Below are 15,765 nucleotides of genomic sequence, written 5' to 3' on the forward strand. Positions count from 1 at the left end.
CACCCTGCATCAAAATAATATCAGAAAATCTAATCGTTAATACATTATGCCTTTCTTTCTTCGCTTGTCTAAGGCATTCTACAACCATTTATCTTGGTTAACTTTTACCATTTTAATGACTCATGTTTTTCTATTTCGCTGGCAAAAATGATCATTTTAATTGCTTCAGTTCAGTGTTCAACTAGGCCGCTTTTAATAAATAAAATCCAGTCCAGTTAATAATTGTACAGGTTTGGATATATTGGCGGAGAAATTAAATGAAAATGGTGCGACACGTTTTCCCGACAGGAAGCAATAAACGAAAGTAAACAGTTTTGTAATTGAAATACTGATTTGCGCAGGAATAGTTATTGTTAGCAGATGATCGGCTTTTTAATGGTCTTTTGAATAAAATTGATTATAAGTCTAGCGATTTGAACTATCTCTTCATCGTATGAGGTCTAAAGCAATAAAAGAAGTTCAACAGCAAAACACTTACCATCACTTGTTATAAAATGTTTTTTAAAAACCGATTTTGAAAACGTTTTTGAAGTGATCTCTCTGCGTGGGTTAATTCCACTCTTACATATTCTCCAGGGAATGAACCTACATATTTTAACTCACGCTTTTAGTATATTTAAAACATGATTTTTTTTCTCTCTTTTCAAATGCATGCCTTGATTGTTCCACGATCATATAATGATTTGAAAATAAAATGCAATGTTAATTTTATAGAATAACGAAAGACACAGAAAAGTGTGCAACAAAGCAATCGAAGTGAAATTTGCGTGTTAATTGACTGACAACCCCCTTAACTTGAAATCAAATAAATTCTAACAAAAACTCTCGAAATAAATGAAATGGTGAAGATTAAGAAAATAAAAATAACAACTTATCGATTTTAGATAAGTTCTATATTGTTGAGGCGGATTCATTTTTTACAAATTTCTTTTTGGGTATTTCGCCTCAAAATATAAATAATTCGTTCTTATTGCGAAATAGGAGCACTATTTATCAATCTGTAATAAAAGACGTGAGAAAATTCTGTCTTTTTTAAAGACAAAAATTTTTGAGGCAAAATACCCAAAAAGAAGTTTGTAAAAAAACTTATCGATTACTAAAAAATCTTTTTTGAAAACATACTTCGGAGGGCTTCTTCCTGTACGTGAGTGTGTAAACTAACAAAATCGCCACTTACAGATTCTACAGAGAATGAACATAACTAAAAATTAACTTGGTAACTCAAAATTAAAGTCCTTCCATTTGAGGTGTTGCTATGAGTGTTTTAGTTAATACAAAAATGATTCGCAAACAAACTGAAAAATAAAAAAAATAAAACAGAAGCATGCCAGAATGTTTGATTACTGCGGCAAATGAGATTTTTCTCATTAACATTACGCACATGCCTGCTGCTTTATGCATAATTAAACAAATATAACAGGAGGAACCAAAAATGGAATAGAAAAAATCTCTGACTAGTTGTAAACCATTCAATAATTCAAAAGTTAGTCCCAATAGATAATGTTTTAACATTTTTAAGAATATCTGTACTCAACTACTATGATAGTTCAAACTGAACTCAACTACTATGATATATTCCTTATTAGCGAAGTTTAAATTGCATATACAAGAGCCAATATTTCAGAAACATGAACTCAGCATTTTTTTTTGTGATTTGTGTAGTTTTTTCAGTCAGTTTAATATTATAATATTAGGGTCGATATGGACGACTTGAGAAAAAAGCCAACGTCTTCTCTTGAATATTTATAGCTACTTAAAGAGCGAAAATAATTAATGGAAAATACAAATTTACAAATTCGGACGGGAAAGAATGTTGGTTTTAACTAAGCATACTAATTCTCTTATTAGGCCTCATTATGGAAACAAGGTTTGTTATCGATCGCAATGCTGAAATAAAAATGGAAAGTTTGTGACATTTTAACAATGAAGCATATACAAGTGTTGTTCTAATATTCAATACAATTTTAATTTTTAATAATTTCAATATAAAAAAACTGTCACATACACCAGTTTTAAATTTTACTCTATTTTATTTTTGAGGTTCTTCTATAAAAAATAGAACAAATTAAATAAAATTATTTTTTATTCTATTTTATATTTTAAATTGATAAACCATTATAATTGGCCCTTATCTAAAAAAAATTTGGTAACTAGTATGAACAGTATTCACATTATTACTAAAGGATTGGAATAGTACTAAACAAAACAAAAGCAAGTTAAAATTAAATAAACATCCACTCAAAGGGTTTTTTGCGTTTTCATTGCTGATCTTTCCAGCGCCAAAACATATACCTAAATCGGCTGCAAATGCAGAAGCATTGGGTTTTTTTCAAAAGGAAATTGATGATCAACGGAAAATTACGTTGTAATTTTAAGCAGTAAGTAATAAACTGACTAGCAATTAGCCCAAACATAAAGTTCATCGTTCTCATTGCATGCGTTCAGTGCTTCGTAATTTAATCAGCGAGTAATTATTATTTCGACAAATAATTATTCACACATTCACATAGTCAAATTTATGTCACGCCATATGTCTCTTGAGACTATACCATCGGTTAATTCACGTTTAACTTATGTATTGAATGTGCAGTTATGAATATTATTTAAGTAGACCTTTTACCGTCTTTGAGTACGCACCAAATGCTTAATTTTGATCCATCAACCTTATTATTATGAAGTATATATTCTGTTGGTTACTCTAATATACAATCAATATTTATTAATTTTGTTTTTAAATCTTATCCACTTCGGTTATTTCAATCAGTTTTTTGTTATGAATTAATTGTATCTCAACCTCATTCAAGATGTGTTTCTTATCAAAATAAATACCTGGGTTGTAAATTAACTTAGTCGTGCCTAAAAAACATGTTTAGAAAATTATATTTCCGATAATTTAATTTGTTTGTGAATAATAAAGGGATAAAAGATTATTTATCATGCTAATTGAATAAGCCAATTTGTGCATTTTTTTAACTATTAATTTTAAACAAGTGTTTTCATCTTACTATTTCGGTCTAAAGTTGTTAGAAATTCGAAATATCTACAAATCATGCACATATATGTAACGTAACACTGTTTGGGCACATATTTTTTTTACTTTAAACAAAGCAAAGATATTTTCGAAACAGATTTAAAAACACTTAGTCTTTATATATTGGACAACTCACGCAATATTTTCATTTTAATTGGCCATAATCGTGCGTCATAAGCGCATTTATCTTTTAAACCAATCTACATCAGTATTCCCCAAATGCGAATTTTCGAGTTTCAGTTTATCCAAAGTATAATAACTTTAGACTCAAAAAACGTTCAATCGGTTTCAAAGCAGCATTGAACTGGCCATCACATCCTCTTCTACTTCCGCCGTATAACCATTTTTCTCTCTTTATAGCTCTCAGAAGACCAATAGATATTACCCAATATGGGTCAGGTTATCTGAACACATTCAACACCTTTGTGTCAGTAGTTGTAATATTTAAGGAACAAACAAAAACACAGAAAATTGCCTTTATGAAAGTGCCTGCGTTAGAAGGTGTATTCCAGATTAACAAAAAAGTTGTTGTTCAAGTCATAAATAGTATTGTTATGATGTTCCTAAAATGTATATCGGATATCTATTGGGTTTTACAAAAGTTTATGCATAATTTCCCGGTTTTTAACGCTTAGGTTTGCATTGAATTTGAAGGTAAATGTAGTAGAATTTATACTGGATAAAATAAAGTTGTGATCAATGTTTCAAGTAAGATTTGTTATAACTTGGCGATAAATGATTATGAAAAGTTGGAATAAAAAGTTCTGCTTAACACAAGAGATTAGTATTCAAGAACGATTGAAAGGCACTATAAGCAATCCAAGTCAGCTTCAATTATACAGGGTTTATTACTTAAGGCAGAAGAGAAAAAAGGAATGATTTTGTTACCAACATAATGTGTAGAGTGTTTCAAAAGGTTAAATGTAGCAAAGTTATATTTTCTTATTGGAACACTCTACATATTTTGGTATTTTGGATATTTATGAAATATTCATGTATAAAATAAAAGCGTCCGGGAAATCGGATAGGGATAGATCTTCCATTTAGCTTTAGCTTTAGTTCCTGAATATTTTACGAAATCGGACAACTGGCGTTAATTGATTCAACTTATAGAGCGTGTTTGAAATTGAATTGAACACCTTAAACTTGAAACTTGAATTTTGGTACAGGATTACTGGTAATTGAATAATATTTTACAAAAGCCTCCGTTTATATTTCTTGTCTGCAAAAATCGAATCGGAATCGACCGTTTTATCTTGCAATTTTTATCTACATTTATCGATTCTTCCAAGACAATCCATAGTAGGTAGAAAGAATAATCAGATTTTAAGTATGCAAGAAACCAGAGCAAAATGTATTATTTAGTTATAAGATCGTCTTCAGGCAATAAGCTTTCAAATAAGATCGGCGTTATTAATTGTATAATTTGAAAATAATTGTTTTTTTTATTTCAAGATAATTAACAAAATTGGCGCAGTTGATAGTGTTTCTAAAACTGAAAAACTCACGTGAAAACAATGTTTTACAAACAATATCCAATATGAAATCTATGGATAGTTTTATGAAGTCTGAAACAAGCGAGGTGGCTGCCGCTTTGAGATCAACTGTTAGCTTGTCCAACACTTTTCACCAATTTTTCCATCAGTTTTTACAGTAATATTTGTCGACAATAGTATGTGATATCGGAAATAAAATAAAAAATTATATGTTCCGCAGAAATCTTTTGGCAAGACCTGATATAATAAATTGGCTCGCAGACAAAAGTTTTATGCGCCAACCAGTAGGGCGAATCTTCCTTCAACAAAGATTAATTTTTCTATGCAAAAGGAATAACTTAACTCAGGATTATATAGTAAAACTCGAAGCCTTAGTTGCTGAAATAATCACTGAGATTCGAACTCATGTGAGTGAACTGCAGCGCGTGCGATTCTAATTAGTCACAAGGAATTAAGGGCAAAACATGTATAAGTAGACGAGTATTTAAAAAAAGTCGAAACTGTTTATAAAAATACCGTCTTTCGATTATTTTGAGCGTCTTTGGTTTAAAGTACTTTTTAGTTACTCGTTTCTAAACGGCCGGCGTAAGCAACGTGAGATGTATATTAACAACTTCAATTCTTGTAGCAATTGGTTAAAGTAGATAAAGGAACACCAATGAGGTGACTATGAAAAAATAAAAACACACGATTCTAATTTCCATTATTTGTTCAATCAAAGAGAGACTTTATCGTCATTGTGATGCATGACTATTTTCAGAGAAGATTCAAATATGGAAAAGTTGATAAGAATGAGTTTTTAAATTACTATTTAAACACGCTTGAATATTAATATATGCACACTATTAAGGAAACTGCCTGCGTAACGAGTAACAACGTCTAAGAAGAGATACGTGTAAAATCTAACTAACATTTGCGCAAAATATGGGTGATTATAGTTTTGTTTTCTTTGGCTTTTTATTAATTAAATATGCATTCTGATTTATTTTCCTGACTGCGTGTACTTGTATCTTGTATTCCTATCTTTCCTGGGTTTCAGTCAAAGTGTGAAGTAAAAATTTTGAAACATCGTTTATTTCATTACGTTTCGGCTAGACAACAGCGCCATCATCAGATTTAAAATTTTCCCCAAACTACAAACACAAATTTACAATTAAAACAAGTTGTATAACATTTATAATTTACAAAGTGTTTAAAACATTCATCAGTTTTTGAGGGAAAAAACTTTCTTTTGGGAGAGCAAAACATCGGAAAACTTACCTCATGATTGGTAAAAATTAATGTCCTTGCCAATCAGAAAGCGAAAATCTATTAAATTATTTCTTAAAATAGTTTTAAAAATTTAAACGATGCATTTGCTACATTTTTCAAAATAAATCTGTATTTTCAAGACGGATGTAGACATGAATGTAGAAAGAATACAAGTTGAATTAAAGATTTATCAGATTTCATTGACGCTAAAAATGCAATCAAACAAAGTGTCATCATCAAATCCAACAACCTGCATCCTCAAAATAATTTTAAATAATTAGATCCTGCTCGTTTCCATAGTCATATCTCGTTTAAATCATTAACTTTAGTAGTTTGAAGTAAGCTCTACAGACAATAATGATTAATTATTGGCTCACCGTCTTTTTCTTTCACTCTGGCCCTTAGATATTTTCTCTTCAACCACCCGCAGAGCCTCTTCGGCTTCTTGAAGTAGTGTATCCGCACCATTTTGACAGCTTTGATTTGCACCTATTTTTTTGCACCAACAAAACACCGTCGCGGTTAAAATTAAAAACTAAAATTTCACGAAATTAAATGGCCGTACTAATATCACGTTTGCACTCAACGATTTTCTCTTGTGCTCACCGGGTCGCTTCAAATAAAGTACTGATTGCATACGGTGCTCTTCTTACAATAATGCGTCTTAATTACCAATTTTTAACTATACCATAACGTTTTCCTCTTAAGTTTATGGTCCGAGAGTTATATAGACTAACGGAACGGGCCAGGCTATACGAACGAATACACAGTGAAAACAAATAGTAAATATTACTATGATCGTAGGTATTGTAAGTAGGTCTTACATTACAATTCATAATGCTGTTTGAAACTGGTTGTTTGCAATATCTAAACGCATTACACGAATACGAACAGCAAAGACGATCAATCAATTATAAACAACTATTACAGATTCCAAATGTATCTAATTGTTTTGCTCTGCTCCATATCACTGTTTCGTATGAATTTAATTAATTAATTGGGCATTTTCCTTAACTGAAGATCAATTCGAGAAATCATGTTGCGAATTAATTTCGTTTTTTTTTCGCGGGTCTAGATTTCATTTCTTATCTTCATCTCTCTATTGTTACAAAATATATAAAATTGCGATTTTTGTAATCGTATACTCGGTTTTCTTTAGTTAGGGTCAACAAAAATAAATAATTTCAACAACATTTTTACATTTTTGCAAAATATGTAATTTTTTTAAACCTGACAGGATTTTTTTAGGTAAATTATTTTTAGAAGTTAAATATTAAGGAATCTATTAGACACAATTAAAACTTAACATTTGGAGGAGCCGCAATTTTTTTCACCATTTAGTTACTTTACAAAAGTCATTCCCTGTTTACAGGGAATTACTGTCGGCTGTCGAGATAAATGTAAACGTTTTAAATGATAATGCAACAACAACATGTGTATCATGTTTAATCATTATTCAAGCAAATAAAGTATTATCTTTTAGGACCTAAAGCAACTCCTGACGTTGTTCGGGAAAATTAACTTTTCATCTTAAACATATCAAAAACTGCTATTTCGAATCATCCAAAAACCTCAAGCTTACTACGTCAATTTTCATTCCATCTATATTCTTAACAGCGCAGACTTATTTAAATATTGTTACATTACGTTTTTCTCCTTTAAAAGTTAAAAAATAATAAGTAAGTTAGTAAAGCTAAGTAAAAAGGAATAATGTTGTTTTCAAAATGTGTTTCTTCCAAAGAACCGTCACGGAGATCATGATAACTTACATTAGAGTTGTCTTTACATATAGAATTGTTTCATCTCTTAAACGAAGAATTTTCTTTGGTTTTTTGATAATTTTTGCATGTTTCCTTTATACATGTTTCGATTCGGAATTGTCTAGAAGCTTATTTGTTGATCCAATATATTTTTTTCTCTTCAGCTTTTCTCAATTTTTCTAAAACTTTTTTAGATGTATAAATACAACACTTCTATAAATTATTTGCTTTGAACGACAACTTGTTTTTTTAAGTCCGTGATACCTTATAATTTTTTGATAGTTCTATCTTCTTTTTTGAAAAGAACCTCTTGTAATAAATTACTTTTATGCTTTCATTCATAAATGTTTAGATGTTTATTTTTGGCTCTATTATTTTTTTCTCTTCTTCTTGTCTTAATTGTCCTCAAACTTATTTAAAAGTCAATACTTTCCAGAAACTCTCTGCTTTGAACGACAACTTGTTTTTAAATGTTTGTTAGAGTTATAATGCTTTGGTGGTTTTGTTTGAAAGAAGCTCTTGTAACGAAACGAATTGTATGTTTTGATTCGGAATTGTCTTCATGTTAATTTTTTGCTTCATTACTTGTTTTTCAGGATCAATACTTTCCCATAAATTCTCTGCTTTGATCGAAATCTTGTGTTTTAAGTGCTTGTTTAAGTTATAGTGTTAAAATCTCTCTAAAAAAAGTCTAAATTTAAATTTTTTACTTCAATTTTTCTTGACGTTTATTTTTTATCCATTAATTACTCTTTTCAAAAAATGTTTGGAGATCCATAATTTCTCATAAATTATTTGCGTTGAAGCACTACGTGTTTTTTTTAAGTCCGTGTGGGAAAAAAACGTCTTTAATGAATGAATTGTATGCTATGATTTTAAATTGTCTAGACGTTTATTTTGTGATCTACTATTTTTTCTCTTCAGCTTCTCTTAATATTTCTCAAAACTTGTTTAGATGTCAATACTTCTCCATAATTTCTTTGCTCTGAACTTTATTTTAAGTCCGTGTTACGAATATAATTGTTTGATGGGTCTTTCTTCTTTTGGAAAGACCTCTTGTAATAAATGCATTGCATGTTTTGATTCGAAATTGTCTTCATGTTAATTTTTTGCTTCATTACTTGTTTTTCAGGGTCAATACTTTCCCATAAATTCTCTGCTTTGATCGAAAACTTGTGTTTTTAGTGCTTGTTTAAGTTATAGTGTTCTAATGGTTAAAATCTCTCTAAAAAAAGTATCAATTTCATTTCAATTTTTTACTTCAATTTTTTTCATATTTTTTACTTCAATTTTGAATTATCCATTCAATTTTCAGTTAGATTCAGGTACCATGTCGTATACCTAGACTCAACAGGACTTTACTCTTAACAGGAGGAATTTACGAGGAAAAAAATATTTCCCAAAATAAAGAGATACTTTAAAAATTTATCTAAATCGTATCTAGTAGAAATATACGCAAGCTGTAATATTGAGTTTTACATTTTTGTTGCACATACAAACAAACTTTCTGGCTCCGTTTCAGTTTGATGATAACGCAAGAATTTTAAACCGAAAAACAATGAAAAGAAAAACAATTTTGAAAATATTATAAAAAGTTTTCATCACTTCAAAATTATGATTAAGAATTTTATTGAATGGTAGGATAAGTCAGACTAAGCCCCAATATGAAGATAGTGATATATAAGTTCCTAATGGGTTTTCATACCTGTTATCTAGATTTCCAAGTAGTTGACGCAAAAATAAGTAATAAGACTTAATTAATCGATTTCCAGGAAGGATTTTTTCCCAATTGTATTTCCCAACAAAATCATGAGTTGGATGATATCATTTAGTCGTAAAACTGGTTAAAAATGAAAAATGTGTTGGTGAACGAGTTGGGTTTGAAACTTAAATCCAACCAAAAAAAAGTTCTGAAAATCAAGAATTGTCTTGCTGTCTGAATGCAATCCAGCTAGTAAAAGTATCATAAAGGCACAATGTAGCTGTGAGCGTAATAGGGTATGAACTAACTATCTCAAATGAGGCCCACCTCGATATGCCGATTTATTAAGCAAACTTAATGTTGTTCCAAAATTTCTCAAAAAAAGACATTTTTCACAAAAAACAATTCCCAAAATACATTTTTTCAAATTTTTACTCTCCAGTGAAAGAACTAAAGAAGGAACAAATTGTTAGAAACAATGTAAGTTTCAATAATTTTACAAATACAGATTTGGAGAATTTATAACTGACAAAAGCTAACTGAGATGTGGGCAATTGACATGAAATTTTCCATATATGAAAAATGCAAAGAAAATATGAGAAAAATAAAGATGACAATATTCAATAGTAATTTTTTATTTGGTTAAAATAGTAAAATCAAGAAACTCCGATATACGCGAGTTAGTTTTTACTTAATGATGTGGTCTTGGCTACCAAAGTATGTAATTACTTTGTACGGTTTTTGGCGAAAAATTCAGTGACCGCACTAATTTAGAATAACTGAGTTAGTATAAGTCACTAACAACGAAAGTAGTTTATGTTCTTTGTTTTTTTTTTGTAGAAGTTTATTCCCGGTATATTAAATGTGTGGAAGCAACATAAATAAAAGTTAGCAAATTGACAACAAGGATTTTTTGCAGTAAAGCCACAAAGTTCTCATTGAAATTGATAAAAACAAAATATTTCAAAAGAATTGTTAAGGGTTTATTGCTTGGCTTCGGACTAAGTCATAGTATTTGCTTAATTATCAGTTGTTGGGTGCCCGAAATTCCAAAATTAAAGCGGGTAAAGTTGAAAGCATCTAATTTATAGAATGTAATCACGATTCATGAGGTAAAATAGTATAATGACGGTATAATAACAATTAAATTGATAAAAATTCTATAATACTTCTACAGTAATTTTAAAGCAGATCGAATTTACAAACAGGAAATAACTTTTAATTTTATTTCGCTACTAAATTTTAGTAAATTATAAACGGGTCAAAAATTCTGATATGTTTTTGTTTTAATTGTTTTAACTATTTGAAATAAGGTAAATTACCAAAAATATTCAAATTGTGGCTCATCTAAGTTATATGCCTGACTTTTTAGGGAAATTGGTGATAAGTGGTAAAAGCATAAAATCTTGAGCAGATTAGAGTGTGCAATATTTTCTTTCAATTATACGCAAAAATTTCATTTGCTAATTATATGTAATATTTAGACTTGTTTCTGTTGACATGGGTTTTCGTTTGTTAGAAATCTGATCTTGAATTCGAATTTAAAAGCTAATTTAATACGAGTACACATAAAGTACGACGAAAATACCATTCGGATTATAAATACAACGTAAACAGAGTGTATATTGTTCATAATCAGCTTATTCTAATAAATCAAATTCAATTAGATGAAATAATGAGCAAAACTCAAAGTAAATGATGATCCACTATCTAGCGACAGTTAGACACATTTAATAACTTGTTTTTTTTCTTTGAGTTTCTGAACTAATTAAACAATTATCCGAATAGTGAGTCTCAAGTTTTCAAGCATGACCATCAGACATGCAATAAATATTAGATGTACTCCATAATTGCAAACTGTATGCTCCGCATATACGATGTAAGTGTTCTATTATTGTACGGATTTTGAATTATTAGTTACGCCTTTATGCTTATATGGGTGACAGATTTTACACCCAGTATTAGTGGGATTTTCAATGTTATTAGTTTTGATAGAAACTATTCTGTGCGTAATATAATAATCACATTACAAACCAAGCAAAGTGCCTTTAGATAATTAACTGTAACAAAGATTTATTATAAATTTATCTGCTTCAAACGTTGCAACCATCAACATACAAACGTACAAAATGTATTTACTGTAAACGTATAGCAGATTAATAATTTCAATAGACGAAAGAGCATAAAAAATAAAACAAACTTTTATTAAAAATAATTAGCTCGCAAGTGTTTTTAACAGTTGTACAGGGTGTTAAAATGTGAAAAAATATTTTTTATGACAATTTTCAAACCGTTCATTTAATGTACATCGTACTGATTTCATGGGCGCGTTAACCGGGAGTATTATTTTTTGCTTTAACCTGTAACGCCACTAAATATATTGAAATTATAAAAACATTTTTAAGTTTTCGGATGATTTTTTAGAAAAAACTGCTCTAAAATTTGGGTTTAGGCCCTAATTTCTGAGCTAAAATAAAGCAAACAATTTATAATAAGCATGAAAACTGATTTTCAAGTAGCAAAGTGTCATAAAATAAAATAGATTGTAATTTTATGGATACAACTTATGTAATAAAATTACAGAAAGAAGCATTTTAAAACAAGAACTAATTTATTATTGACTGAATAACAAGAGTAGTAAATTTGTGACTGCTGCCGGGAAAAAACTTCACTTTAATTTTTTTTGTATCAAATGTTAATTTTGCTGGATACTGTATTTTCATTTATAAAAGAGGATTCATGATTGATTTGTTTTTAAACTTCGGTTTTGTTATATTTTTGTTGGTGTTAAAGCGTGATCCAAGTGCTTATATTTTACTCAATTAGAGCGTACTTTTACTCCCAAGAAGCGGGTAATTGATTCATTTTCGTCATTAATATTTAATCAATCATCACTGTATTTTATTTTCGGAAAAGCAGTCTATTTAAGTTTAACAGGTTTTTAAAGAGAAGTGGTTCGTTCCTTCAGAGAAAAAAGGTCTTCTGTTAGCAAATTCATAAAGAGACAAAAAAGTTTAACCGTCTACATTAGAATTCGAAGCTTCAACCTTGACCCTCCATTGGTTTATTATTATGGTCTTTCTTGTGCCTGGGTAGACTTAAATACTATTTGCTTCAAGAGTTTAATTTAATATTTTTTGTCGTTATGACACTCTACTATTCAATTATACAGTACCATTCCACAGAACGTTGATTGATTTATCCTGAAAGTCTTCCCTGTTTGATTTTTTTCCAAGATCAACATTTTAAAGTTTGAATACTGAGGTATTTCGATCAACTTTGTAATTTTTGTGCCACTAAATGGAATAAACTACTTCGAAATAAGGTGGCTTCATTCGACTGTGGATTGGGTTATCACTTTGACGACTTTAAGGCAAACCCTACAAAAACACAATTGTTTTTCTTCGGATTAATTAATCTAAACCCATTTAAATTGCGGCTTTTCCTGCTGTCACTCGCAAGCTAAACCCAACTGCCGAGAACTAATAGATTCGAAACCGGTTATGGGAGAGATTGGAGATGACACCACTTAAAAGCTGCATTTCTGCTAAACAATTGTGGCAGAATCAGTCCATGCACTTTTTCCGTTTTATGATTTACAATTTCTTTTTGTGGATTTTGCGTCAAAATCTAGTGTTGCTGAAACCAGTCTCTTGAGATTTGATCTTTTTGGTCAAATTTAATTAGCTGTATGCTTGATTTTTAAAGATGGAGTGTTGATTGACACCAGATTGCAGGAAATGTTTTGAAGTGTTTTATGAATAATGGAACTGTAATACAGAGTCGCATGCTAGATCAAACTTCTAGTTGTTTCGATGCAATACGCTGTATAATATTACAGATTCAAAAACTGTTATTCCGAAAACTGAGTAGATTTTATTGAATATACATATTCCGAAGTAGAAGCTAGAGGCCATTATAAATTCCGGCGTTCTACGGAAACTAAGTATATTAATCTCAAATACAATGGTAAAAAAATACTCAAAACTGAAGTAACAATTTATGGAATTTCACGGATTAAAATTAATTTAAGGGATACAAATGTAGCAAGTTAGCATTTCATGTTATTCAATACTTACATATTCTACAGGGTGTTCCATAAGGATTGGTGAAAACGATTTTTAGCGCAACTTCCCTTTGAAGAAAAGCCAATGGAAACAGAAATACAGGGGGTCAAAGTTTTTATGATGTCTTTCAAATAACTTACAAACAATTGGGAGTTTATTACTGAAAGTCACAAATCTGATTTGCAACTCACTTTTAATCCAATTCTTAAATCGCCCTAACTTTTTTCTGATGCAAATTTAACTTTCTAAACAAAAAAGATATACCTTGATGGTACCTCTAAGTTCAACGGTTTCTGAGATATTTGCAATTAAATTATCCGATGCGACATATTTAATCTTGTAGGTACGTACCTGAAAAAATTAACTTAGTAGGCTGAGCTGCTTCCTACTTCCTAATGAATGACACTTCACATTAATGACATGAGTTGTCTTCGTCCTCATATTTACCATTCAATTTAAACGGAATTTCGTATTTAGATTTTCTACAAAATAATTTACTTGATTATTTGAAAGACATAAAGCATGACTTGACTTATCACTGCAAGTGAGGAATCACTTAAATTAAAATTTTCGGAATCGTTGTATTAGTTGGGGAAGTCAAACACCGTGGCCAGCACAAAGTCCTGATTTCAATCCTCTAGATTTTGGTGTATCGGGATACCGGAAGTCTTTGGTGTATGAAGAAATTATAGATACCTACTCAAAACTAATTAGTAATAAACATTAATTTAGTAACAAAACTTAATTTCCCGAAAAATATATTTCCGAATTTTAAAACATAGTTTAGCAAACCTGTGATTAAATGTATTGGTATTGGAGTTAATGGATGTCCTTTTGAACAACTTTTGTCAAAAGCTGATCAGTTTATTTATTAGAAATAAACAAATTAAAAAGAATCGACTAGCACTACAAACACACAAAGTTGAAAAAAAAAGTTCAAATGAAGAAAATCGTTAATATTAGTAATTTTATTTTACAATCATCAATTGAAGCATTTTGATGGTTGTTTCTTCGGGTTTCACAATATTTGTTACACGATGATGGAAAACGTATTTGAAATCAGCTATGTCCAGATTCAATATTGGCTGTATGTCCCAAAACTCGATTTTTTGAGGTACAGCCTTGACCCTCAGAATACTAATATCATTGTATTAAACAACGTAAAATTGATGGGATTTGACTTATCATTAATTTAATGTCTTTTTGCTTCAGAGGAAGTCACCGTAGAATATCATCGAGGTCTGCCAAAAGTAACGATTCCTCTTCCGAGTCGAAAGGAAAGATGCAGTTTTATCCTGAAACCGATCTCAAATACCGTTGGAGACTTTGTAGAAATGGTAAAAAATGAAGATAAGGGCATCGACAGGGTAGTTTGCACTGGAAAAGATGGCACTCGAATAGCGTCTTCCAATTCAATACAAGCACTATTAGATGATGATTTTAAGTTAGTAATCAACGACTGTACGTATAATGTAATAACTCCTAAAGATGAAAGACTGACAGGCGACGAAATGCAAGGGCAAGTATAGTTTTAATAGGCAATCATTTTTGTACAGTTAAATAAAGTAATAGAGATCTACTATTAGCTAAGTACGATTATATATATCCAAGATTATTTGAAAAAATAATCATCTCCGGAAACTGATAGATTTGGAAAAACTAAGACACAAACTTGGCAATAATGTTTTTGATTCGCACCTACAATCGACGTTTTTCTCATCAACAGTGCAACTTATGAATGACTAATTGAACTTTTATTTTTTACAGCCTAAACGATGTTAGAACTGTAGTAAATAAATTATACGAAGTGCTACATGTCCGAGAACATCAAGTCACCAAAGAAAAAGAGCTTCTGATGGAACTAGAAAATCTGAAACAAGAAATCACACCTTTAGAAAACGTAGGTTTCATAACTTTACAACAAAGCGCTAAATTTACATGTTAGTAATTCCCCAAAGATGTCTTATTCTTTGACCTGTAACTGGTGTTATCTTAAAAACTAAAAAACATTTCGACGGAAAAGTGTGGCCCTGTTTTTAAGATTTGTTATTTCTTAAATAGGTATTTCCTTCAATTTTTAAGGTCCTCTTTTAAATTATATAAACCAGTCGTGTGTGCAATTCCGTATTTAGTAGTCACGATTATATAAAGAAATCTCACCTAATCTGAGAAAATTTACGCTCACATTATTTTAGCGAAAATATATCGATTTAGTTAAATTTGGCCTTTCAGGCAGTTAAGAGTTTAGCGGTTGGATTATAAGTTGCCGCCGGGTTTTTAGCTAAAATCCCATTAAAGAAATAAGCACTTTCTGAACAAACCAGGTCGGTTTATACTGAGTTGATATACATGGTCCAATAATTCATAATTTTTGCATAATTTTTTTTTCCTGTTTAGCGGCTTTTTCTTTAACGAGTCTTTTATATACAGGGTGTCTCACGGTCAGCGCCCATTAGTA

General features: G+C 30.3%; 1 protein-coding gene across 2 annotated transcripts in view; it reads left to right on the forward strand.

Annotated features, from left to right (window-relative positions):
• LOC109533996 (calcium uniporter protein, mitochondrial) overlaps nucleotides 1-15,765 on the forward strand; it is a 76,192-nt gene that overhangs the window by 57,259 nt on the left and 3,168 nt on the right. For both annotated transcript variants that reach the window (XM_048665250.1, XM_048665251.1), the window contains exons 3-4: nucleotides 14,520-14,826; nucleotides 15,075-15,207. In XM_048665250.1, coding sequence (XP_048521207.1) covers nucleotides 14,520-14,826; nucleotides 15,075-15,207 — 440 coding nt within the window. The remainder of the gene's footprint in view (nucleotides 1-14,519; nucleotides 14,827-15,074; nucleotides 15,208-15,765) is intronic.

This window comes from Dendroctonus ponderosae, unplaced genomic scaffold (assembly GCF_020466585.1).
Source record: "Dendroctonus ponderosae isolate FM_Combo_2020 unplaced genomic scaffold, Dpon_F_20191213v2 Dpon_F_20191213_3, whole genome shotgun sequence".
Taxonomy (NCBI): Eukaryota; Metazoa; Arthropoda; class Insecta; order Coleoptera; family Curculionidae; genus Dendroctonus; species Dendroctonus ponderosae.